The 26,423-nt window shown below is 45.1% G+C and overlaps 3 protein-coding genes across 4 annotated transcripts; 1 reads left to right on the top strand and 2 right to left on the bottom strand.

Annotated features, from left to right (window-relative positions):
• Positions 1-657: 657 nt before the first annotated feature.
• Positions 658-2,102, bottom strand: LOC121135933 (protein Asterix). 2 transcript variants are annotated; one of them, XM_040735326.1, is made up of 4 exons: positions 1,876-2,086; positions 1,659-1,764; positions 1,105-1,202; positions 658-1,033 (listed from the first exon to the last, which is right to left on the bottom strand). In XM_040735326.1, exons 1-4 carry the CDS (start codon positions 1,923-1,925, stop codon positions 967-969), a joined length of 321 nt encoding a protein of 106 aa, XP_040591260.1. In that variant the 5' UTR covers positions 1,926-2,086; the 3' UTR covers positions 658-966. The 2 variants fall into 2 exon arrangements, with proteins under 2 accessions (XP_040591260.1, XP_040591261.1); XM_040735327.1 differs by lacking the exon at positions 1,105-1,202 and having other exon boundaries at positions 1,876-2,102.
• A 183-nt stretch (positions 2,103-2,285) lies between these two features.
• Positions 2,286-3,295, top strand: LOC121135934 (WD repeat domain-containing protein 83-like). Its single transcript, XM_040735328.1, has 5 exons — positions 2,286-2,398; positions 2,474-2,594; positions 2,678-2,783; positions 2,993-3,041; positions 3,124-3,295. Exons 1-5 carry the CDS (start codon positions 2,296-2,298, stop codon positions 3,255-3,257), a joined length of 513 nt encoding a protein of 170 aa, XP_040591262.1. The 5' UTR covers positions 2,286-2,295; the 3' UTR covers positions 3,258-3,295.
• Positions 3,296-8,285: 4,990 nt separating this feature from the next.
• LOC121135911 (deoxyhypusine synthase-like) lies at positions 8,286-10,380 on the bottom strand (the record flags this gene model as incomplete). Its single annotated transcript, XM_040735297.1, has 4 exons — positions 8,286-8,504; positions 8,578-8,703; positions 10,090-10,193; positions 10,272-10,380. Coding segments are annotated over 4 exons (435 nt in total), but the record flags the coding sequence as incomplete, so codon positions are not given.
• Between the last annotated feature and the right edge of the window lie 16,043 nt (positions 10,381-26,423).

A 26,423-nucleotide genomic window follows, 5' to 3' on the forward strand; every position in this document is an offset into this window, starting at 1 on the left:
GGAGTGGAAGTGTAGGTGGCATTCTAGGATGCCACACTGTTAGGGCTGGGGTCGTTCGTGGAGGGGCCTAGCGTGGCTAGCAGCTGGGGTTGAAAACAGTTCTGGTGGGGACTGAGATGAGGCACCCAGCAGGGTTTGGACAGAGGCTGAACCTCCTGTGAGCTGGGAGGGCCCTGGGGGGACAGGGGAACCCTGAGTCTTTCATACCCTTTCCAATCCCTACCCGTCTATTCGTTACTCTGTTGCTCTAAGAGAACCCCAGGCCAGAGTCTGCTGTGTTGGTGTGTAGTTGTAATCTTAGCATGCTGAAGGCTAGGGCAGGATATTGTCATCCCAGCTACATGATTACCAGGCTGGCTGGGGCTACACAGGGACACACAAATACATAAAACCTAGAAATATAGCTCTGTGGTATTGCACCTGTGTAGAATGGATAAAGCTCTGAATTCTGTACCCTGCACCTCAAAATAAACAAGTAGGTTAAATAAAGAAAGAAACAAAAGAAACCAAGGCCAAGGTTAGTTAGGTCGGCAGGGCCAACAGTCACCCAAGTGTGGAAATAACTGTCTTGCCCCCGATGCCTAACTCACAGTTACGCAGCCCGGCCTTCCCTGGGCAGAGCAGTACCTCGTGAACAAAAGAGAAGCGATACAGCCATTCAGAGTGGAAATTTTTATATCAACTGGTTTCAACAAGAAAACTAGTGCATATTTAGAAACATGAACAGTGTTTCCCATAACAGTGGCCAGGGGAGGGAAAACAAAAGGGAAATCTGTGGGTTTACCCCTCTGTCAAAGCAGAAGCGGGACCCCGAAGAAAGGGTCAGCTTCCTCCATCCAACTGGGAGACCAGAGACAACACACAGGCAAGTTTAAGGACAGCAGCTAAGGGCAGGTTGGAGGCAGCCAAAGGCTAGACCAGAGAGAAGGTGGGCAGGAGTCCAGGATCCAAGTCCTCTAGGTAACATCACCATGGGGGTGTCATGGGCTGAGGATTCTGCAGATAGGACATCACCACGGCAGAGATGGAGAGCCTGAGACAAAAAAGAGTTGTCAGTTCTAGACAGAAGGCATGGGACCCCATCCCCTCACTTAGGATCCTCACATGAAACTGCTCATCATCTGCTTCGTGTCCTCCGAGCTCCGAGAGTTGGCAAAGCTGATAAAGGAACAGTAGACAGCAACCCAAGCGCACCACTTCAGCTGAGGACAGGTGAGTGGGAAGATCGCATCAGTGGGAAGAATGCCAGGAAGCCCCCACAACCCGCGTCCTCAGGCATCAGCTTGGACACTGCCCCAGGACGCACCCCAATACCAACCCTTCAGAGCCCGCTCCAAGCAGCAGGCTACTGACCCTGACCTGTGTACCCTGTATCTCTGACCCCACCATATTCCCACGTGCTAAGGACCCTGCCCTTTTCCCAAGAGTCGTCTGAAAATTGCTTCGAAGTCACACCTCACCCTCAGACCCGCTGTCATGTACTCGTTAACTGCAGCCCCAACTTGCCCTGTGTGGGAGGTGTCACCGTAGCTCAGCTCCCCACTGACCTCACCCCACCCTACCTCCAGCACCATCAGAAGATTCCTCCATCTGAACCCGCCCCCAGGCCTCATTCTCGGGAGCAGCAACAGGCACCAGAGACATTCAACCCCGCCCACCTTAAGCATGAGGCCGCACATGCTGAAGATCATGCCGAGGAGATTCATGTAGTCCGGCGTCGGGTCGTCCAGAGCTGGGTTGCACTCGCTGGGCGGAGGCTTATACCTGCGACAGGTTCAAGGGTCAGGAGCCACCAAATCCCACCTGGGCTGACACCTGGCCTGGGCCCGCGGCCACAACCAGAGACGCCTTGCCATGACTTGCTGGACTGCTCACCTCAGCACTTTGTTGGGTCTCCGTGGGTCGGACATATTGTTGGTGGACATAGCGAGTGCAGACCACTCCGTACCTCTTTCCCTGCTACAACACCAGCTTCCGGAGTGAGAATGAAGGGTGGCTTTTAGAGTAACACCAGTAACCTAGGCTGCTCTCAGCCGGAGAACAGGGAAGAAGAAAAAGCCCAGAATAGCTCCTAGAAAGTAGGCAGTATGGAAAAAACTGAAAGGAACCTTCGGTATTCCCAATACTGTGGTCAACACGACGAAAATTTGATCACGGAAGTGTGAAGCAGGAAATACACCCTGGGGGACAATAATAAGGTTACACCCCAGCAAGGGTTTTGAAAGCCTGGAAGCAAGGCAGTCTCAGTACAGACTGCAGCAATGCGGGTAGCATTTGAACTAATGCATTTGAACTATGGCTTTTCCTGCGCCAAAGCCACGGGCCCCGGAGCTGCCGCAGAAACGGTTGAAGACGCTGGACTGCGGCCAGGGCGCAGTGCGAGCCGTGCGATTTAATGGTGTCTTCGTCTCCATCCTGGGCCTTCTGCCTCCTGAGGCTGGAGGTCCTGTAACCTCCTCCTGCTGCTCCCCAGTGGATGGCAACTACTGCCTGACGTGTGGCAGCGATAAAACCCTGAAGCTGTGGAACCCGCTGCGTGGGACGCTGCTGCGGACGTACAGTGGCCACGGCTACGAAGTGTTGGATGCAGCCGGGTGAGCACGAGGCCAGACTGGGATGAGGAGCGCAGAGGCTAGGGTCGGAAGTTGATAATGACCTTCCCTTTCCTGCCCGCCAGCTCCTTTGATAACAGCCATCTCTGCTCTGGTGGTGGGGACAAGACGGTGGTGCTGTGGGATGTGGCAACTGGACAGGTCGTGCGCAAATTTCGGGGCCACGCTGGAGTGAGTACAAGCCAGAAGACCCCATTAACGTGTGCATTGTGGAGATCTATATTGGCGTGTAGGTGGTTCGAGGAAGATCCTTCCATTACTGTCTTTCCCGTGTGCCCAAGAACCTGTTCACCTCCCTTACCAGTAACAACGAGTCTCTCCTTTATCCCAATCTTCCAAAAAAAAAACCCCTCCTCTAAGTAGTAATTCCTGTTTCTCAGAAGGTGAACACCGTTCAGTTTAACGAAGAGGCCACAGTCATCCTGTCTGGTGAGTCTAGGGTCAGGACAGCTAGAAAATGGTTGCTGCCCAGGGAGCCAAACCTGACCTCACCTTCATGTTGACCTCACAGGGTCTATCGATTCCAGCATCCGATGCTGGGACTGCCGTTCTCGGAAGCCTGAGCCAGTGCAGACGCTAGATGAAGCCAGAGATGGCTTCCAAAAGGATCAAAGACCTCAACATAAATCCAGCCATACCTCTTAGAAGAGAAAGTGGGAGGTACCCTTGAACGAATTGGTACAGGAGACCACTTCCCGAACATAACTCCTGTAGTACAGACACTGAGATTGACAATTAATAAATGGGACCTCCTGAAACTGAGAACCTTCTGTAAGGCAAAGGACACAGCAAGACAAAAAGGCAACTCACAGAATGAGAAAAGATATTCACTAACCCTACATCCGACAGAGGGCTGATCTCCAAAATTTACAAAGAACCAAGAAGCAAGCCTCCAAAACACCAAAGGATCCAATGAAAAAGTGGGGTTACAGAACTAAATAGAGAATTCTCAATAGAGGAGTCTAAAATGGCCAAATGACACAAACACAGCACTTAGACAAGAGAAAGGGGCACATCTAAAAGACTTGAAAGTTTTAGTTTTACAGACAGGAGGCAAACTCCCCAATCGCTGCTCAGATTCAGATGGTGGGTTAACTAGCCGGATTTCCATCCAAATTTAGATTCAGATGGAGGGATTCCCCACCCAGACTAGAAGACGAGAAGCTGGGATGTCTCTCAGCTTCTGTAGGCCTGGCCTTACAGGCATGTCTGCCAAGGTTCTGACCTGTTTTATACAGGTTGACTGCTAGTGATCCACAGCAAAAACATAAAATTACAAACCTGTCACAGAACTCAGGACACAGAACTTGCCAGACCGGTTAGAGCCAAATCAGGCAGAGGACAGATATAGAAACCTGCCTAACTAGTCACCCAACCAGCTGGAGAGGAAACATAAGCCAAAGCTCCTACAGCCAGAAACAGAAAGAATTTACCTGGACAAAACAGAAACCTGACAAACAAACACAGGACATTTACCTGTCGGGCCACGGGCCAGAGTTTAAACCTTCATGGGGGGCGTGTCCTGGGGATCCCAGACAAGCCCCCAGATGTTGTGCTCAAGTCACAAGGATACCCAAAGAGATCACTATAGAGACAGACCCATCAAACTGTAAAGACAAGGTTTTTTGTTCATCCAAGCATGACAGGTACTTCGTCTAGCTGGCTGACACAGCAGCCACCAAAGGAAGAGAAATCTCTTGTCTACTGCCAGAATTGAAGGAAAAAAATCACAGAATTAGAAATCTCTTGTCTACTGCCAGAATTGAAGGAAAAAAAATCACAGAATTACATCAGTAGGTACAGGTTGGTTTCTGATTGGTTGACATTTGGGAACAATTAGGAGAATTTCTCAAAGTCATATTTTAGCATGAAATACCTGTGTACCAATTATTTTCATTGGTCAGTGCTGAGAGGGAACATTCTGCAGTTTCTATGGCTTTGTCTTGTTACTTACAGGTGGCCTGTTGTTCATAGATACCAATAGTTTTTAGAACTGTATCCTGGAGACTACAGTGGAGTTCTTGGTCTCCCCTGGAGTTTCTTTTGTGGCCTAACGGTTCCCAGGTACCAAGCATCTAGGAGGCTAAGGTGGGTCAGGAGTTTCTCTGTCATGTGCTGAGTCAGAGGCCTGCATGTCTTTTCTGTAGATGTCATGGCTGCTAAAGGGGGGGACCTGAGTGAGGGTCTGGTCCCTTCAGAATGCTCAAAAAAAAGCACTTGGGAAGCAGAGGCAGGCAGATCTCTGTGAGTTTAAGGCCAGTCTGATATACAAAGTGAGTTCCAAGACAGCCAGGATTGTCACCCAGAGAAACCCTGTCTCGAAAAACAAAACATAAAAAAAACCGACAAACACCATGCTGAACCCTAGTCTAGATCTGGTTTGTTTTTTGAGATGGGGACTCAGTATATAGACCAGGCTAGCCTTGTGGCAGTGCTCCCAGCTCTGCCTCCTGAGTGCTGTACCTCAAAGCCTGGCCCAGCTCAGATAACATTTCATTCTGTAAGTCAAAATAAGGATCCCAAAAAGCTGAGCATAGAGGTTAGTTTTGTTAACTATGGGAGATGGGGAGATGGGTCAGTAGTTAAAAGCATTGGCCTCTCTTCCAAAGAAACCTGATGACTTACAATTGTCTGTAATTTTGGTTCCAGAGGATCTGATCCCCTTTTCTATCCTGTGTAGGCACCAGGCATGCACATGGCACACAAACATACATTCAGGAAAAACACATAAGAAATTTTGAAGTAAATAGAATAGTGTATGTGCATCTGTATGGAAGGGGCGATGTGTACTGGTGGGGGTATCGGCAGAGGTCAGAGGCATTAGATTCCCCTAGAGCTGCTGCTGTTGGCAGTTGTGAGCTACCTGATGTGCCCACTCATCTTTTTGTTGTTTTTCAAGACAGGGTCTTGGCTGTCCTGGAACTCACTCTGTAGACCAGTCTGGTCTGGAACTCAGAGATCCGCCTGCCTCTACCTCCTGAGTGCTGGGATTGAAGGTGTGCGCCACCACCACCTTTTTCTCTTTCATTTAGTAGTGTGTGTACAAGCTTATGTGTTGCAGTCAGAGGACAAAGTCAGTTCTCTCCTTTAGTATGCTGAGGCAGGATCTCTCTTGCTGTTGCTGTCATACTAAGTACTCCAGGCTAGCTGGCCCTTGACTTTCCAAGAGCTTCTTCTGTCTGCACCTCCCATGTCCCCACCAGAAGTGCTGGAATTTTAGATGCCTGCTACTTCATGCAGCTATTTGGGTTCCCGAGATCAAACTTGGATGTCAGTCTTGCTTTTTCCCCCGCTGAGCCATCTCCCCAGCCTACAGATACCATTTAATTTGTTTGATGACATGGAACTTTGTTGTGGTTGACTCCACGTTGTGGCCCAGAGCTCAAGAATTTAGGCAAAAAAAAGGCTGCCTATGCCAGTCCACATCTCTCCTTGGCCATACCTGGTTGGCTACTCTCATCTTCAAGCCCCACTTCTGATGTCACCTAGGTGGTCTTCCCTTGTTCAGCATAGGCTACTGAATGATAGAAGCTTTGCCGGCTCTTCCATTGAAAGAGTTGCAGTTCCCAGTATGAACTGCCTAGCAGGGCAGAATAAATGTAACCCTGGGGCTGGAAAGATTGTCCAGTGGTTTACAGCACTTGTTCCTCTTTCTGAGGACCAGACTTTGATTCCCAGCATCTACATAGTGGCTCCAGTTCTAGGGAAGCCCACATGCTCTTGTGGCCTCCCCAGGGAACTAGACACACACATGGTACACATGCATACATGATGGGGAAGTCCTGTGTATATGTCAATAAAGCACTGTTGGCCAATAGGGAAGTAAGATAGGTGGGACTAGGAGTCCAGGAGGACTCTGGGTAGGAGAAACACAGGGAGTAATCGTGTAGCCCACCAGAGAAGTAAGATGTCCGTCCCATAAGAGAAATACTTAGATGGGTTAAATACTTAAGTCAGAGCTAGCCAGTAAGCAACAAGCAAGGCCAACAGCTTCATAACTAATACAGAGTCTTGTGTGTTATTTGGGGACTACAACGTGGCAGAGCCCAGGCGACTGCTGGGGAAAAACCAAAGCTGCTGGCAAGGAAAAGTCATCTCTCTACACATACAGAAAAAATATTCATGCACACGAGATAAAAATAAATCCAAGAAATAATAAAAATTTATGTAAACAAATGTAACCATGATCTGGCCTTGCATCACTGAGAAAACCTGATCTGCATGTGGGCTTCATATGGCTTTAAGCCCAGGATCCTGACATGCCCCAGGTGGGAGATGAACCATTAGTTTAGTGAGATCAGGGTTCTAGGGCCTCCAAGAAGGAGATATCAGTGGTTGGGGCCCAGTCAGCAGAAGTAAGTTCAGTAAGAGGACTGGGAAAACCATGGAACCCTGGAGACCAGCTCTTGCTTTGGATACTAAGGTAGCTGGAACAGTCTGTCAGCTTCTCAAGCTCCTGACTAAAATTAGCCTGGAAGGGCACACAAAAAGTACACAAAGTACTAGGTTAGGAACTAAAGTATTGTAACTATAGGGTAACAAGGGAAATGACAATCATTGGGTCTGCCAAGTAGGCCTGCTAGCGCCCAGAATGTCAGGGAACAGTGAGACTCAGAACAAGACGTGCCTGGAGCAAGTGGCGGCCAAGAAAGTAGAACAGGGACTTGTGGGGTCTAAAGGCAGTGCCGGGAGGGTCTCCTGGATGCAAAGTGAAGGTTGGGCATGTAGTGCATGCATGTAATCCCAGCAACTGGGGAGGTCATGAAAGACACTGAGTTCCAAGCCAGCCTGTAATCCCAGCACGTTACTGCAAATAAAGAAAGGTTTGTTGAGTCGAACGGTGGTGGGGCACGCCTTTAATCCCAGCACTTGGAGGCAGAGACAGATGGATCTCTGTGAGTTCGAGAACAGCCAAAGCTATTACAGAGTAATGCTGTCTCAAAAACTAAACAAACAGGACAAAAAAAACCCAAAACATAAAAAAGAAGCATTTGCTGCAAGTTTGAGGCCAGCCTGGGATTGCAGAGCCCGTTGGTTTTCTGTTTGTTTTTGTTTTTGTTTTTAAAGGAGGGTAAGAGTGAGTGAGGTATGAGACTCCCGGGATACTTAGTACCTGGAGGTAGAGCTCCAGAGGGGTGTAGTTTGGCCAGGTGATGTCTGTAGTGTATGAGAAGCCATCATAGGCCAGGGGTGGAACACAGTATTAAACACTTGCCTAGTATGTACAAGCCTTGATCCCTAGCACCCAAAAAAAGGCGGAAACATTCAGGTGGAGCCACAAGGAAGACTGGGCCAGGACCCTTCTATGCCCAAGGCTAGGAGTCTGGGCGGAGGGTGTGGCTTGGTGGCAAGATTTGCCTAGCATTCTCAGCACCAGCAAAAGAAGTCAGGGAAGAAGTGACCGCGGGCTTCAGGCTGCATCTCAGGGAGATAGCCTGATCACTAGTAATTGCTCCCCACCATTCATTCCTTAGGGTGCCCTGGCTCTAGCCCTGTCCGTGGGTTCTAGTGTGGTACAGTCATTGGATTACCATCCCACGGAACCCTGCCTGCTGACAGCCATGGGGGGCAGCATCCAGTACTGGCGAGAAGAGACCTATGAGGCAGAGGGTGGAGCAGGCTGAGGCTTAGGGATGTGACACCAAGCCAAAGGACCCACACCAACTCAGAAGACACAACAAAGACCATTTATTCTAGAGATGCTGCTGACCAAGAAGTGTGTGGGCCCAGGGAGGGGCTGATATGTAAAGGTAATAAATAAAGGTATAAAAGGAACCCCAGCCTTTACCAATCTTCTTAGTCCTCATTCTTCTCAGCTGTGAAGGCATCTGCCTTTTGGGCGAATGTCTTAGCCACCAGCAGGGGGAAGACCAGAGAAGCATCAGCATAGACCTGCAGGGAACCTGGGTGAGCCATGGACCCATGGCCACTGCCCATGGACTCGCCCTAGGCAGACAGTTTCTACCTTAACTGGCTGTGCATCCATCTGGATCTTGCCCCAAGAGACAGCCTCATCTGGCCGGGCTCCCGAGTCTGAACCATCAAACTCTTGGGCTGTGTTGATATAGACAGCATAGTCAGCCCCATTCCGCTGTGGGCAGAGGAGAGGCTGGTCAGAAGCCACAGACAGATACCAGAACCAAGGAGGATGGAGTATGACACAGAGGAAGGCCCTGAGAGCTTCTAGGAAGGGCCCATCAGTGCCTGAAGTTACTGGGCAGGTGAGATGGTCCATGTTTCCAGCACAACCACCTCTGGGTACAAGCTGTCCTCCAAAGCCAAAACGTACTACTTCTGAACACCTGTGTGGCAAGTCAGTTAAACCACAGGCAAAGTAAGAACAGTTTATAGGACTGGAGAGATGGCTCAGTGGTTAAGAGCATTTCATGCTCTGACAGGAACTGACTTCAATTCCCACAAGTCAGGTGGCTCACAACCACGTGGAACTCCAGCTCCAGAGGATCCAGTGCCCTCTTTTACACTCTTGTGGGCGTGCTTTACTCACAAGTGTGCATAGGCACACATGCATACACATAGTTAAAAATAAATCACCTTCAAGCTATATGTCATCACATTTAAATTGTGGACATGATTTCCTTCTAGGTTCCTGCCCCAAAATGTGTGTAACTATCTCAAATTTTAAACATAAAACAACAAGACACCAATCCAATACACTGGTGTCATTTTCATTAAGGGACATTCGAGCCAGCTGTGCTAGCATGCCTGTGGTTCCAGCTACCCGGCAGAGCAAAGCAGGATCCAGGGGAGTCAAGACCAGTCTGCATAACAAAGAAAATGGGCTGATCACACAGAAAAATCACAGAGAGTAGCCACGCTGTAGTCAACACCCTGTGCTCAGCAGTAGCTGCAACCAACCATCTGCAGAGGATAAACCTTTTCTTCCCTCAGACCCCTCACTGTCACCGCACAGCCACCAGAGGGCCTCTGCAAGCTCCCGAGTGCTATCTGTCCTCAAGGCCCCAGGCCCAGCTAGCACTGCCTCCAGGCCTTTACCCCTCCACCCTGCTGTTCCTTGGCCACCTCAGCTGCCTCAGGGCCTTTGCACTTGCCGTCCTCTCTCTGTGATGCTCTTTTCCTCATGCATAACCGCAAGGCCTGTGAGAGGCAATGTCTGCTCAAGGTCACCTTCTCCGACACTCCCTGACACTCCCTTTATTAAACTAGCGCTCCTTTCGAATTACAGCATTCCAGATCGGCCCTGAACTGTGTGCAAGCCATCCTCCTGTTTCGTCTCCCGAATAGCTGGGACTACAGTCACCTTGCCTGACTAACATTACTCATGTTCTCAGGAGTACTGTTGCATGTCGTGCATGTCACTCATTACAGTCTGACTGCCCTGCCCCCAACATAACTCCAAAGAGTACAGGGACTCTGGGCCCTCTCATCCACTGCTGTGGTCCATGACTAGCGTGTCATATGTCTGCAGCAGACACCTGCCGAGGGCCACCCCACTCACCATGAGGTTGGCGTTGGCAATGTGGTGCTTGACCATACCTCCACCAAGGATGATCATCCCAGAGCGCTTGGCGAAAATAGCCTGCGTGTTGATGAGTCGCAGGTCTGAGAGAGAGGGCTGAGGTCAGGCGTTTGGCCTCTGTGGGCCCTCCTCCCTCTTCTCCCAGGGCCTCAGCGCCTCACCTTCAACGATGTCCAGAACTAAGCCTAGGTTTTTGGAGGAATGGAAGATCATGTCACCCAGGGAGCCATCTGTGAGTGCAGGACTCAGCACAGCAATGTGGTTCTGGTGTGAAGACAGGACCAGTTAGCTACAGCTCAAGCCCAGAAAAACTGGTCCCCAACCCAGTGGCATCCTTCCTTCCTTCCCTCCTTCCTTCCTTCCCTTCTTCCCTCCCTACCCAAAGAGGCTGCTTGATTTATCTGGTGGACAGGCAGATGAGAGGAAAACTGCACAAGCAGCTTAAAAAGCATTTTTTTTGGTTTTTACAAGACAGGGTTTCTCTGTATTGTTTCAGAGGCTATCGGTCCAGCCCGGCCTCGAACTCACAAAGATCCGCCTGCCTCTGCCTCCCGGGTGCTGGGATTAAAGGCGTGCGCCACCACCGCCCAGAAAAGAAAGCATTTAATCGGTGGCTTGCTTATAGTTTCAGTGGCTTAGTCCATGACCATTACGATGGGGAGCATGGTGGTAGGTAGTCATGGCATTGGAAAAGTAGCTGAGATCAGATACTAGGCCTGCTGTGGGCTTTTGAAACCTCAAACCTCAGCCCCACACCTTCTCCAACAAGGTTACACCTCCTAATTCTTCCCAAACAGTTCTATCAACTGGTTATCAGACATTCATATATATGGGCCCATGGGGGTCCTTCTCATTCAAACCACCACATACCCCTTAAGTCTGGTGGGCATTTTCCTAACTGCTATCTGTTCATGTCGGTTGCTTGAGATGTCCCAGAAGAGATCCTTTTACCATGGGCTAGGCATCAATAAACCCTTTATTTCGTACATCTCTGTTCTCAAAGGTTTGATTTAAAAACAGCTTGGACCAAAGTAACATATCACAATGTAGGACTAAGGACAGTGACTTTTGTTTCTAGTGAAAGAAATTCCCAGCAGTCATACCGGGCTTGTAGCAAAAGTCCCCCATGTCTCTCTCTCTACTGAGGTCTGCAGTAACCATCAGAGCTTGCAATCCAAGTAACCATCTATTCCATTTGCTTTCTAGAACGTGGCCTCGGGCTTCCAGGTGAGCCTGGTCCCATGCACATATCCATCCAGCTCCAGGGACAAAAGTGGTCACCATGTGGCACAGTACAGGACCTGTAATGAGAGATGTCACCTAGTCAGAGCCAGTTCACCTCCATGGGTGAGGCTGAAAGGCTTCCAAAGCATCCTTGGGGTTGTATCACATCTGACAGTGACCTGCCTGGTGTGAGGTGGCACTCAGCAGAGAAAATACATTCGTTAGTTGGTTTTTGGTTTTGGTTTTTTGGGGAGTTTCAGGGTTTGTTGTTGTTATATTGTTTTTTGAGACAGGCTTTCTCTATAGCTCTGGCTTTCCTAGAATTCACTCTGTAGACCAGGCTGGCATCCAGCTCAGAGATGTGCCTGCCTCTACCTCCTGAGTGCTAGAATAAAGCTGTAAACCACCACAGCCCAGCTTATCAGAGGAATGTTATCAATGACCTTCCCCACCTTGACCATCCGTCATCAGAATCCCTGTCATGGTCCAAGTCACCCTCCAAATGACTCCTGGCACACTTCTCCACTGCCACTCTCTGGAAGATCATTTTCCCAAGGCACTTGAGAGACCAGGGCTCAGTACAACATGACTGCCCAGCTGGCTCCCCTTCTAGACTCTAGAATCTAAAGTGAGACTGCCTTCTTTCTCTTGTTTAGACAGAGTCACATGACGTAGACTAGGTGCTAAGATTAAATCATTTATCACCACATCCTGCTAACAGTGAGACTTTAAAAAGGTTTAGTAGCCAGATGGTGGTGGTTCACACCTTTAATCCCAGTACTTCAGAGGCAGAGGCAGGCAACTCTCTGAATTCAAGTAAATTCCAGGAAACCCTGTATTGCAAACAAGAGAACTAAAGTTTTAGTGAGCACGTATCTAATATGCAAGCACTAAGAAGAGTGAGGAGAGAAAATTACAGGTTCAAGGCCAGCCTGGAGTAAACAGTGCATTCTTAGATAGCCTCGAAGGCAGATGCAGGTGGATCTCTACAAATTTGAGGCCAGCTGGGTCTACAGAGTGAGTTTCAGGACAACCAGAACTGCACAGTAGAGAAATATTAACTCAATAAAACCAAAATCAAATCATGGGATCATCTCAATAGATGTAGAAAAAAGACAGCAACAAAATCCATCATTTTTGTATAATATAGATTATTTATATTCTCCTAGAGAGAATAGAACTAAATGGCATATACCAGGATAATAAATGCTATATATGAGAAACCTGTAGGAAGAAACAGTAGGACTGTGCCGCTAACCATAAAAAACATATATTTTGACAAACTTCTATATAGGATCACAGACCCAGAATGCCAGCTAAAGTAAATAAGGTGATTACCAGGATTTTAGACGCTGGAATTGTTGTCACTATCATAAATCAGAAGTTTTGGCCCTAGAGATGGCCTCTAAAAGACGTAAATGTCCAATTCTTATGGATTAGTAAAACTAAGCACTAGACGGGTTGACTTTATTGGGCCAGAAGGACAGAGAGGAAGATTGAAGCCATATGTCACAGATATTGCTATAAATCTCTGGGGTCCTCATCTATTACAGCAATGGAATGTATCAGATTTGAATCATACACAAGCTCTTGGTGGTAGAAAAAAATTGTAAGGCACTACAGAAAACAGATGACAAACATAAAGGCTGTACAGAAACAGATGCTAGTGCCAAACCTACCAGCAATCAAAAGCTCTACCCTTAAAATGGCTAATAGATTAACCTGTCTTGGTAGGTCAATGGCCTATGACCTCTGAGATGTTAGAGGCTTTGGAAAGCTTAGTTCAGGAACAGCTAGATGCTGGACACATTGAAGAATCAAACTGTACATGGAATTCACCTGTATTTGTTACCAAAAAGAAGTCTGGGAAATGGAGAATGGTTAGTGATCTGAGAGCTATCAACAAGGTAATTCAGCCTATGGGCTCTCTAAACCTGGGATTCCACTACCTTCACTAATACCTAAGGATTGGCCAATTGTAGTTATAGATTCAAAAGATTGCTTCTTAACTATACCATTACAAGAAAAAGACAGAGAAAAGTTGATGTTGGGCCTCAGCCCCATGGGGTCTCTGTGAGTTGCTGGTCAGCCTACAAGTGCAACTTGTTTTCCAGTCCAAGTGCTTTCTGTTTTCTAGTCCTGGCTTACTGCCCTGGCCTTGACCCTCTGACATCAACATTCAGCAGGAGGAAAACAACGATCTCTTCTACCTGGGGTTTTTCCACTGTGCTGTAAACCTGTATATAAAGCTCCTCCCTCTTACAAGAGGGAGACCTCTTAGCACTTGTAATGAAGACAGACACACACACACACTCTCTCCTGGCAATAAAGGCAACATGTGCATTCTCTTAGTACAAACAGCTGGATGTCTGGTCTCTCTTTTCCTGATACCCTGGAGTTGCTTGTGGCGCTGGCACCACAAAAGTTCGCCTTCACAGTACCTACCTAACTTTTCCAAAGCCTCTAACTTCTCTGAGGTCATAGACCATTGACTAACATTTTTCTTCCCACAAGTCCCCATGAGATTGTCATCGGCCCATTTCGGCAGGAAGTAGTTTCAAGAATTCCATGCCCCCTCTCCCTACTGTTGATATTGCTGGATAGTTTACACATGTTAGTATTAGTTTTCAATTATTTTAGGGTTGGGTTTGGAAGGAGGTGTTTAGACTTGGGTATTTCTTTCAGATAAGCTTAGGTTTAGATGGGAAATGAGACATTTTGTTCATTGACATAAGTTAGTTTTGTTTTAAGCTTAAATATCTTCTTTAGACTAAAAGGGGAATTGTAGGAAGAGACATTAGGACTGTGCCACTAGCTATGCCCATTTTGGGCGTGACTAGAGGTGTATATGGATGTGGTAATGAAAGGGCGATGAACTGTGCCACTAACCATGCCCACTTTGGGCATGGCTAGAGTTGCGTAAGGAGGTGGTAACAAAAGGCAGTGCAGGAGAGACGCACCTCTATTTTGGGCTTCCAGCTCTGTATCGAAATTTGCTGACTCACCCTGGTTGCCAGATTTTCCTTATAAGTAATTTCTACAATGGTTACCTATACCCTCATCATGAGTGTTGTTTATTGTTACAGAAACCCAAGAGCAAAATCATCCTAAATGGAGAATAACTTGAAGCAATGAGACAGGGATGAGACAGAATTGTCCACTATCCCCACTCCTTTTCAACATTGTGCTTGAAGCAATAACTGGAGCAATACAGAAAGAGAAGAACATTGAAGAGGTACAACTAGGGAAAGAAGAAATCAAACTGTCCCTGTGTTGGATAGTTTTAAGTCAACTAGATACAAGCTAAAGTCATCTGAGAGGAGGGAATAGGAATTTTAAAAAATGTCTCTACAAGATTGGGCTCTAGGTAAGCATATAGGGCATTTTCTTAATTAATGATTGATGTGGAAGGGTCTGGTACATTGTAGGTCTGGCTACCCCTAGGCTGGTGGTCCTGAGTTCTATAAAAAAGAATGCTGAGCAAGCCAGTAAGCAGCATTGCCTCATGGCCTCTGCATCAGTTCCTGCCTCCAGGTTCCTGCCCTGATTCTCTTTGATTATGAACAGTGATGTGGAACTCTAAGTGAACTAAACCTTTTCCTACCAAGTTGCTTTTGCTCATGTTATTTCATCACAGCAATAGTAACCTTAACTGAGATAATCCCTATTTGCAGATGACATGATATTGTACATAAGAGATTCTAAAACTTCTACCAGAAAACTACAAATGATCAACAGTTTCAGCAACATGATCAGATACAGAATGAATATACAATAATCAATGACTTTTCTGTACATCAACAAACATATAAAGAGATTATAAACACACTCCAATTCACAATATCCTCAAAAAAGAAGAAAAGACAGGAAGGCAGGCAGGTAAGAAAGAAAGAGAAAAGAAAAATATCTAGGAATAAACTTAACCAAAAATGTGAAAGACTTCTACAATGAAAATTGTAAAGAAGAAAGAGATAAAGACACTAGAAGATAAAAAGATATCCCATGTTGTGAATTGGTAGATATTGTTAAAATGAATTTCTCCAAAAGATATTTACAGATTCAGTGCAATACCAATCAAAACCTGTATTTCATTCTTTACAGAGCAGAAAATAAATTTATACTAAATTCATATGGAACCACACAAAACCACGATGGCCAACATAATTAAGATACATTACAGGACCACAGTAATACAGACAATATGGTACTGGTAACAAAGGAGACATATAGACCAAAATCAAAGAACAAAATCAAAGACCCAAACATTTGTGCACAGAACTTCAGCCATCTAATATTTGACAAGAAATAAGTAGGTGAAAAGATGGAATCTTTAACAGATGGTGCTGAGAAAGCTGCTTGTCCTCACATAGAACAATGGAATTAGACCTGAGTCTATAACCTTGCACTAAAACCAAGTCCTCAAAACAACTCTGAGATATCATCTTATACCTGTCAGGATGGCTAACATAAAAAAAAAATCCTGAGGACATCTTATGTTGGAGAGAATGTGAAGTTAGGGGAACACTACTCAATTGCTGGAGGGAGTGCAAACTTGTAAAACCACTTTGGAGATCAGTGTAGCTGTTTCTAAGGAAACTGGGAATCAATCTACCTTAAAACCCAGCAATACCACTCTTGGGCATTTACCCATTAAGACCCAGCAATACCACTCTTGGGCATTTACCCATTAAGACCCAGCAATACCACTCTTGGGCATTTACCCAAAGGACACTCAATCATACCACAAGGAAATTTGCTCAGCAATGTTAATAGCAGCATGATTCATAATAGCCAGAACCTGGAAACAGTCTAGATGCTACTCAATCAAAGAATGGATAAGTAAAATGTGGTACATTTACACAATAGAGCACTACTCAGTGGTAAAAAAATGATGACCTTGTGAAAATTTCAGGCAAATGGATAGAACTAGAAAAAACCATCCTTGTGAGGTAACACAAACTCAGAAAGACAAAGATGGTATGCATTCACTCATAAGTGGATATTAGATATAGCACAAAGGATAACCAGACTAAAGTCCACAGCTCCATATAAGCTATGTAACAAGGAGGACCCTAAGAGGGATCCATGGATCACCCTGTGAAGGCAAATTAGATGATACCTAATGGAAGAGCGGTTATTTTATAGAGAGTAAGAAATATGTAAAGAAAACAACTCTGGCTTCACCTCAGATGGTCGAGTTATGAGCTGTTACAATGGTTTTTCAACTTCTAGTAAACAATTCATTTAATTGTATCCTGACAATCATTATGTTTTTAAAGCTCTACAAATAATAACGATAATCCAATACATTAAAACTAGCAATGATCAGGTTAAAATATTATTTAAACAAATTCAAAATGCTTAAATTGCCATGTTTTGGGGGTAACATAAGAGCTTGTTCAAACCTTCCCAGCCCACTGACTAGGGAAAACAAGTCAACAGATAGATTAACAAAGTTGGTCACTTTGACTCTGGTGGATAGAACTCTGCAGTCTCATTAATTTTCATCATCAAAATAACAAACTAGATAACTGCTTGTCAAAATTGTCAAACAATAAGGTGTACCCACAATATTTATCTGCAACTAATTTAATAATGAACCCTAGAGGCCTACTTCCTAATCATTTATGGAAATAAATTTATGCATTCATGTTACAGAATTTGACAAGTTAAAATATGTACGCATGGCAGTTGATAGGTATTCAAGTGTTTTGATGGCCATCACACAAAAAGTTACCAAGCATGTGATAAGTCACTGTTTAAAATGTTTTGCTTACATGGGAGTTCCATAAGTGATTAAAAAAACAGATAATAGGTCTGGATATTCTAATAAGGCATTCAGCTATTTTGTACTCAATAGAAAATTCATCACAACAGGTATTCCTTACAATCCTCATAGCTCATGGCTCCTTAAAATACAACTTCTAAAAACTAAAAAGTGGGAGTAATAGTAATGTCTCTAATCCCCATCTGGTAAGTTTTACATGTGAAAATGGAATGGCCTATTCCATGTTGCCTACAAATTGGACAGGATTATGTGTATTAGAGTTTATTCCAGGAAGTGAGCCCATAGGTTATCTTATTCCTAGACATGAGAGTCATCTAATTCATTCCCCTGTTAGTGGGACTTGGAGTATTGGGGGCCTTAGCCACCAGCTCCACAGGCATGGGAGTAGCCTCTGTCTTCATATGATGCATTAAATCATGCACTCTTCATTTAATTTTTTAAAGTGTGGATGCCAGTAAATGATCTGCTGCTATGGACAGATGGCATGATGGAACTCGAGTGACTTTGTGACTTTTGCCGAGGTCAGATAAAAACATCCATACACTAGACAATAGAAAAGACCCAATTTGTGGTGGAGAGAATGTTTGTGTTTTCTTACAGGAAAAGAATAAAGCTTGGTAACTGCCAGAACATTTGATGAGATACATGGAGCTGAGAAAAACCAGATCTGAAACCATGGGAGCATGCTAAACCATGGGAACATGCTAAACCTGTGTTCGTGACTCTGCATGCCTCCTCCCCCACTCTGTTTCCAAATTTCCTCAACCCATTCACACCTCTGCAGTCTCATTCTCTTCCCTAATATTATCTGATCCCTGAGAACCATAGGTCTGTCAGGATGGCCTTACCACCTGCATCTACTCACACCTCCTAAATTCTGCCCCTATATTTTATATTTCAGTTAAATTAGTTCCCTGTGCTTTTGGTGCTGGTAGCCGTGGGAGCAGGCACTAGGATTTCATTCCTTGTGCTCTCAAACAAGGAGGAATCTGTTTCTATGTTAACAAAACAGGGAGAGGCAAAGATAGTATGAAGAAAAACAGGGTCTAGAAAAAAGAAAAAATAGAGAGAGCAACAGGAGAGTTGGTATAAAAATTGGTTCTTTAGCTGGCTATCCACCTTATTGCCCAGCATTTTAGGTCCCATTTTGGGCTTTATATTGCTTATTTCTTTCATCCCATGGGCCCTTAGGCATCTGACGGACGTTATTAAATAACAAGTAGATAATCATGTCACAAGGCCTTTTCAGGTCCATTCAGAGGCTGGCCATGAAGGAGAGTGGTACTTATCAGCAAGCTGATGAAAGTGATGACAATGAGGAAGGCAAACTTCTCCTGATGTTCCCAGTCTCCACATAGCAATGAGGAGACAAACTCCCCTGAGGCACAAAATCCACTCATGGCCCCCATGCAGCCCTAGCCAGGGATCTTGATTGACCCCTTTGCCCACAAAAATAAATAACCACCCCCATTGATGGCTTGCCGATGACAGGCTACTTTCTGATGCTTCACCCCCCACCAAGATAGGAGCTTTGAAGGCTGGCAAAGTGATCCAAAGATAGGTAAGAGTGGAAGCCCCTCAGATCGATCTTAAGGTTTTTCATGTAACTTACATTCAGGCTGAGTCTCTTTTGCTTAACCAAAAATGGGGAGACATCAGGGACCATAACCCAACTCCAACAGCATCAAGTCCTCATAGAGAGGATGTGACTCCAGACCACTCTGCTACCTCTGCTGACACAAAGCAAATTCCAGAAACAGGCCTGTGGCTTAACTGTCAGTTAAATATTAGCTCAACAGAAAGCCCCCAAGTCTGTCAGGAGATAGGCTTGGGCAATAGGGAAAGACAGCAACACAGGAGGTTCTACTTCTGACCTCTTGCCCTGAGGATTAGGTTACCAGGCAACACAGGAGGCTCTACCTCTCCCACTGACCTTTTTCCCTGACAGCTTCCTTGCTGCTGCAGTCAGCACCCCCCATCCCCTCCCCTCCTCGCTTCCTCCTACAGGCCTTAAAAAACCCTTGGAAAGAATAAAGTTTTGTCAGCTTGATCAGAATCTTGTCTTGGCATCCTTCCTCACATCTCTTGTCTTTCATCTCTCTCCTAGGTATCCCCAGACCTACGTTGAATGTCCCGAGGATCGGGACAGTAACTCCCTCATTTGTACCACACAAAGTGATTGCTGCAATTGTGATGGCCTAGCAACCTGTCATTTAACCATCTCAAAGGGTATTTACTCGATTGCTGTCTGTCCTACTTGTTCATCTGGATCTGTCCATCCATCCATCAACCCACTCTGTCCTTCATCTGCACTCAGTCCTGCCATTTAGGCTCTGCAGCTGGGCCCAGCCCTGCAGCTTTACCCCCGATCCTGTGACCTACAATAACAGCTTCTTTCTGGGTTCAGGGTCATTGTCTTACCAACCCAGAGACATTTCCATCCCTGCTTCTTTCTGGGCCCAGGGTTGTTATCTCACCAACACAGAGACCTTCCCATCCCTACTTCTTTCTCTTCTTTTCTGGGGTGCAAGCGTGTGCCCAGCTCCCCTCACTCGCCATGCTGTGATTTGGTCTTGCACAGGTCTTGTGAATGTTGTCCCAACAACTGTGGGTTCATGTGTGTATCTCCCCTGATGTGTCCAGACGACATTGTTTTCCATACTTGACCACAACCTCTAGATCCTACTCTCTTTCTACCCCTGCTTTCAAAGTGAGGCCACAGCTTTGAAGGAAGGGATGTGTTACATGTCATATTTAGGGATGAACATTTTATGGTTTCTTATTCTCTGAATCTTGACCAGTTGTGAGTCTTATTTGACAGTCATCTACTACAAATAGAGCTTTTCTGATAAGGGTTCAGAGATGCCTTACTCTATGGGTATAATAATAAGTCATTAGTTGTTAGTTTAATACTATGCTTATTTACCAGACTAATAGTAGTAGGTTCTGTCCTAGGCTCTATGATTTGTCTAGCCATAGGCTCTTGGCTTGATAATGGTGCTAGAAATGGGTTTCATCTATTGAACAAATAATGAAAATGTGGTATATTGACACAAGGGAATATTACTAAGCTGTAATAAATGAAATTTCCAGGTAAATAGATGAAGTTATAGACAATCATTTTGAGTGGAACTTTATATACATACACTAGAAGAGTTTAAGTAGAATTACTCTATATAGAGCAACAGTGCCTCCATTAGACACTATATACTAACAAATAAAAAGCACAGTATCATATGAAATGACAGACTATGCACACCCCCATGGAGGGCCTCACCCTCCCTGGGGAAATGAGGGGATAACGGGGAGGGGGGGGCTCGGGAGGGAGGGAGGGAATGGGAGAGGGACCTGGAACTGACTTGTGAAGCAACCTTGTTTCTTATCTAAATTTAAACTGGAAAATAAAATTTAAAAAAAAGACATGATGAAAAAAAAAAGCACAGTATCAGGAATTTGTTACTTCTTATACTTGTTGGCCAGGAAATTCCTAAAGACCCCATACACGTTACACGTTGTTGCCAATACTCATGGTTACTGTGCATCACTTGAGGCTACAACCCCGTTTTTGATGATACCAGACACTAGAGTCACATGAAGAAACTGATCTGGTACTAACCTGGAAGCTTTCAGAGTGCTGTGTGTGCACCTAGAAAAGTAATCACCTAATCAACCCGACTGTGAGCCCAGTGAGCTACCCTAATGACTGGCCTGACAAGATACTACCCACTGTTACCAATAACAGCATCAATGCCATGGTAACCAACCACTTTGTTATTCAACGTAAGGCACACTCTATGAGATAGATTCCTTCTTTTCTTAACATCTGCAAAATATTGTGCTGAATATTGTATGACGTTGTATAGTCCATTCATTGGTTGATATTTCTAGATTGTTTCCATCTCCCAGTTCTTGTGAATAGCACAGCAATGAACATGGAGAGGCGGGTATTTCTACAGTGAACAGAGTCATTTGGGAATATGGCCAAGGGTGGTAGAGATGAATTATGAGGTAGATCTATTTCATTTCTTTTCTTTTCTTTTTCTTTTTCTTTTCTTTTCTTTTCTTTTTTTCTTTTTTCTTTTTTTTTTTTTTTGGTTTTTACGAGACAGGGTTTCTCTGTATTGTTTTGGAGGCTGTCGGTCCAGCCGAGCCTCGAACTCACAGAGATCCGCCTGCCTCTGCCTCCCGAGTGCTGGGATTAAAGGCATGCACCACCACCGCCCGGCTCTATTTCTAACTTTTAGAGCCACCTCCACACTGATTTCCAAAGTGGCTGATCAGTCTTCACTCCCACCAGCTATGAATTAAGTATTCCCCTTTCCCAATGTCCTTGACGGCATTATGTGTGTATTTTTTTTAATGTAAGCTATTCTAACTGGGGTAAGACAAAAATCTCTAAATAGTTTTAATTTGTATTTCCTTGATGGCTGAGGAAGTTGGATATTTTTTAAAGGTTTTTAAACCAGCCTTTATTAACTAATTGTAAGTAATACAAATATTCCAAAAATATAAACAGACTCTTAATGGCATCCTACATTTCAAGTTTTTGAATACAATAAATGTATCAAATCATAAGCAAGGTGGTCAAGGATCCCATAACCCAGTCACAGTGGGAAGCAGACCCCTCCCCTCCAAATGGCATCTTTTGAAAGAGGAAATAGGCAATTCTGGGGGTAATTACAGAAGTTGGATTTTTAAAAAATGTTTTGCATCCAAAAAAAGTATTTCATCTTTTGATAACTCTCTATTCAGTTCCGTGCACCATTTTACAATATTTTTATTTTTTGAAAATTTAATACATGTGTATAATGTATCTTGGTGATATCCATCATGTACATCCCCCTCCAATTTCCCCAAAGATCCTCTAATAAATCTGTCTCCCAAAGTTATCTCCTTATTTATGTATTTTAGCCACTGAGTCCAATTAATGTGGCCCATATGTTAATGAGCACAGTGCTATACACTGAGGCAAGACCAATCAGTTATCACCACCACAAGGAAAAGTGACTCTCTCCCCATCATTCCTTCCCAATTTCTAATTAGGTTGCTTGATTTCCTTTTTTTTTTATTTTAAGAGACAGGGTTTCTCTGTATTGTTTTGGAGGCTGTCAGTCAAGCCTGGCCTTGAACTCACAGAGATCCGCCTGCCTCTGCCTGCTGAGTGCTGGGATTAAAGGCATGCACCACCAATGCCCGGGAGGTTGCTTGATTTCTTGATGTCTAGGGTTTTTTTATGTTCTTTGTACATTCCAGATACTAGCCTTCTGTCAGATGTATGACTGTAAAGATCCCCTCCCAATTCTTCTGGTTATATCTTCACTTCACTGATGGTATTCTGATGGGAGATGCCATTCTGTAAATCTGTCTCTTATTGTTTGTCCAATAAAACACTGTAGGCCAATATGGAAGCAAGATAGGTTGGACTAGGAGTCAAGGAGGATTCTGGAAAAGAGAGGCAGAGTCAGAGACAATATAGTCCGCCAGAGGAATAAGAGGTCTGGACCCTTTTCTCCAGTAAGAAAAATACCTAGATTAACAATTATGGGTTAAATACTTAAGTCACAGCTAGCCAGTAAGAAACCAGGCAAACGGCCAACAGCCTCCTGTGTGTTCATTTGGGGCTGATGTGGCTCTGGAACCAGGCTGGCGGGAAGACAACACTCTACAGTATTATTTGCAGGACAAAAATGTTTCAGTTTCATGAGGTCCCATTTAATGATTGTCGGTTTGAACACCTGTTAAAATGTTCCTGTTCAGAAAGTCCTTTTTTGCCAGGCAGTGGTGGTTCATGCCTTTAATCCCAGCACTCAAGAAGCTGAGGCATGCAGATCTCTATGGGTTCGTGACCAGCCTGGTCTACAAGAACGAGTTCCAGGACCTCCAAAGCCAGAGAGAAACCCTGTCTCAAAAAACCAAAGAAAGAAAGAAAGAAGGAAGGAAGGAAGGAAGGAAGTCCTCCTTTTCTAGGGTGAGAACAATAGCTTAGTGGTTAAAAGCACTGTTGCTCTTGCAGAGGACATGTATTTGTTTCCCAGTATCTCCATAGTGACTTGCAACCATCCATAGCTCCATTCAGTTCCAGGCATGCACACTGGTGTATGTAGGAGTGAACCCCACACGGGTAGATATAAAAGGAAGTGAAAGGAAAAGGAACCTCCCTTTTCTCCTGGAAGCCAGCCATGCTTCTAACTCCTGGTTTGTGTGACTCTCTCTCTCTCTCTCTCTCTCTCTCTGGTAAATAAATATATTGTTTTCCATATAGCATCGAATATCATTGATATCTGGTGGCAGAAGTGGATTGGAAGCCCATGCCTCTGTGGCCGATGGCCGCCTGACATCCCGAGGTAAGTGCTAATCGGTATTCCAGCCAGCCGGCCTCTTGCTGCAACGGCAGCTGCATTGCACGCGCTCACTCTCGTTTCTCACAAATTCCATTTCTCACGTCTTCTGCTGCCCCCTCTGGATCCCGTACAAAAGGCAGAGTTATATGCCATTCTCATGGTACTTAAAGACTTTATAGATCCTCTCAATATAGTCACGGATTCTCAGTATTCAGAAAGAGTTGTTTTGCACATTGAGACTGCAGAATTTGTTCCTGATAGTACAGAATTAACCTCATTATTTTTACAATTACAGGAAACCATCAGAAACAGGACTCATCCTATATATATAACACACATCAGATCCCATACAGGTCTGCCAGGTCCTCTGGCACAAGGCAATGATGAAATTGATCATTTATTAGTAGGTAATGTGTAGGAAGCTTCAGAATTTCATAAGAAACACCATGTTAACAGCAAAGGCTTAAAGAAGGATTTCTCTATCACCTGGCAACAAGCCAATGAAATAGTAAAAAATTGCCCCAGTTGCTCATTCTACAATCAAACTCCATTACCAGCAGGTTGTAATCCTAAAGGTATTCATAGAAATAAACTTTTGTTTTGTTTTGTTTTGTTTTTTGTTTTTTTTTTTACCTCTTTAAAATTTTTGCAGGTATTTCTTCTTTTTTTATTCTTTTTTTTTTAAATTTAGATAAGAAACAAGGTTGCTTCACAAGTCAGTTCCAGGTCCCTCTCCCTTTCCCTCCCCTCCTCCCGTGCCCTCCCCCATCCCCCCATTATCCCCTCGTTCCACCAGGGAGGGTGAGGCCCTCCATGGGGGTGTCCATAGTCTGTCATTTCATATAGGGCAGGGCCTAGACCCTTCCCCAAGAGTTCAGGGTGAGAGTGCACCTCACATTGTTCCATGGGAGTCCAAAGTCCGTGTGTATACTTGGGATGGGTACTGATCTGCTGCCCAAGGCTCAATAGATTACCTAGGCCTCCTCACTGACACCCAGATTCAGGGGGTCTTGATCAGTCCAATTCTGGATTCCCAGGCTGATGCCGGGGATTCAAGAGTTAACCTTTGTCTGGTCAGCTGTTTCTGGGGGTTAAACCAGCCCAGTCTTAATCCCTTTGATCATCAGTCCTCCCTCTCTGATACTGGCTTTCTTGAGTTCAGGTCAGTACTTAACCAGAAACTAAATGTAGTTTCTGTTTCCCAGACTGTCTGGCCATAGGATTGTAGGCTGGCACTCCCCAGATCTATGTCTAAAATCCATATATGAGAGAGTACATGCCATGTTTCTCTTTTTGTGACTGGGTTACCTCACTCAGGATGGTTTCTTCTAGTGTCATCCATTTGCCTGCGAATCTCATGATTCCATTATTTTTTTCAGCTGAATAGTACTCCATTGTGTAGATGTACCACATTTTCTCTATCCACTCTTCAGGGAGGGACATCTAGGTTGCTTCCAAGTTCTGGCTATTACAAATAAAGCTGCTATGAACATAGTGGAACAGACATCTTTGTTGTATGAATGGGCATCTTTTGGGTATATGCCTAAGAGTGGAGTTGCTGGGTCTTGTGGTAGGTTTATTCCCATTTTTCTGAGGAATCTCCATACTGCTTTCCAAAGTGGCTGAACCAGTTGGCACTCCCACCAGCAATGGAGGAGTGTCCCCCTTTCACCACATCCTCTCCAGCTTAAATTGTCATTGGTGTTTTTGATTTTAGCCATTCTGACAGGAGTGAGATGGTATCTCAGAGTTGTTTTGATTTGCATTTCCCGGATGGCTAAGGATGTTGAGCACTTTCTCAAGTGCCTCTCAGCCATTTTAGACTCCTCTATTGAAAACTCTCTATTTAGTTCTGCAGCCCACTTTTTAATTGGGTCCTTTGCTGTTTTGGAGACTTGCTTCTTGAGTTCTTTGTAAATTTTGGAGATCAACCCTCTGTCAGATGTGGGATTAGTGAATATTTTTTCCCATTCTGTGGGCTGCCTTTTTGTCTTGCTGACTGTGTCCTTTGCCTTACAGAAGCTTCTCAGTTTCAGTAGGTGTGAGGAGCCGCCCTCACTATCGCTATCGCCATTAGAAGATGGCGCTGACATCTGCCGTCAGTTGGAGTTTACCGTTTAAGCTGTGCCTCACCCGTCATCTGGGGTGATGAGCAGACCACCAATCCCGGCTCTACACGTCTCACTCGGAGCTCCTAGGCTTATATAAGGGGCTGGGTTTCTTAGCTTGGGGTCTCCCTCTCAGAAGCTGATCATCTATCTCTCAAGATGTATTAAAGCTTTACTGCAGAAGGATCCGAGTGTCCTGCGTCGTTCTTGCTGGCGAGACGGTAGCGCGGGACATCTGGTGCCGAAACCCGGGAACTCTTCAACATCGCAATCAAGAGGAAGTAGAGGCTTCCAAGGAACCCCCGGAATGGACTTGCGTGCCGCTTCCGACTTCTTACTCATGCCCCAAATGAATGTTCAACCGGTCCCAGTCCATTCCCCAGGACCTTTGCCCCCTGCCACCATTGGGCTTATTCTGGGCCGTGGCTCCTTAACTTTACAGGGACTCATTATATATCCTGGGATTGTTGACCCATATCATAAAGAGGAGATTCAAGTTCTCTGTTCTAGCCCTCGGGGTGTATTTTCTATAAAGCAGGGAGATAGAATTGCACAACTGGTGTTGCTGCCCTCCCTCGGGGATGGAGAAACCTACACTTTACAAAAAAGGGCTATGGGATCTTCTGGAAGTGATTCAGCCTATCTGGCTATACCCCTAAATGAGAGACCTACAATAAAATTGTTAATTAATGGAAAAGAATTTGAAGGGATAATGGATACGGGAGAAGACAAAAGCATTATTTCACTCCATTGGTGGCCGAAGTCTTGGCCCACTGTTGTTTCATCTCATTCTCTACAAGGTCTTGGATACCAGTCCTCTCCTGCCATCAGTGCCTCAGCCTTAACCTGGCG

This window comes from Mesocricetus auratus, unplaced genomic scaffold (assembly GCF_017639785.1).
Source record: "Mesocricetus auratus isolate SY011 unplaced genomic scaffold, BCM_Maur_2.0 Super-Scaffold_100045, whole genome shotgun sequence".
In the NCBI taxonomy this organism is placed as follows: Eukaryota; Metazoa; Chordata; class Mammalia; order Rodentia; family Cricetidae; genus Mesocricetus; species Mesocricetus auratus.

Coding starts and splice junctions, on each gene's coding strand:
- LOC121135933 (XM_040735326.1), bottom strand. CDS start 1,925: ATGTCCACCAACAATATGTCCGACCCACGGAGACCCAACAAAGTGCTG. Junction 1,765..1,875: donor AGACCCAACAAAGTGCTGAG/GTGAGCAGTCCA, acceptor AACCTGTCGCAG/GTATAAGCCTCCGCCCAGCG. Junction 1,034..1,104: donor CAGATGATGAGCAGTTTCAT/GTGAGGATCCTA, acceptor TTTTTGTCTCAG/GCTCTCCATCTCTGCCGTGG.
- LOC121135934 (XM_040735328.1), top strand. CDS start 2,296: ATGGCTTTTCCTGCGCCAAAGCCACGGGCCCCGGAGCTGCCGCAGAAA. Junction 2,399..2,473: donor GCGAGCCGTGCGATTTAATG/GTGTCTTCGTCT, acceptor GCTGCTCCCCAG/TGGATGGCAACTACTGCCTG. Junction 2,784..2,992: donor AATTTCGGGGCCACGCTGGA/GTGAGTACAAGC, acceptor CCTGTTTCTCAG/AAGGTGAACACCGTTCAGTT.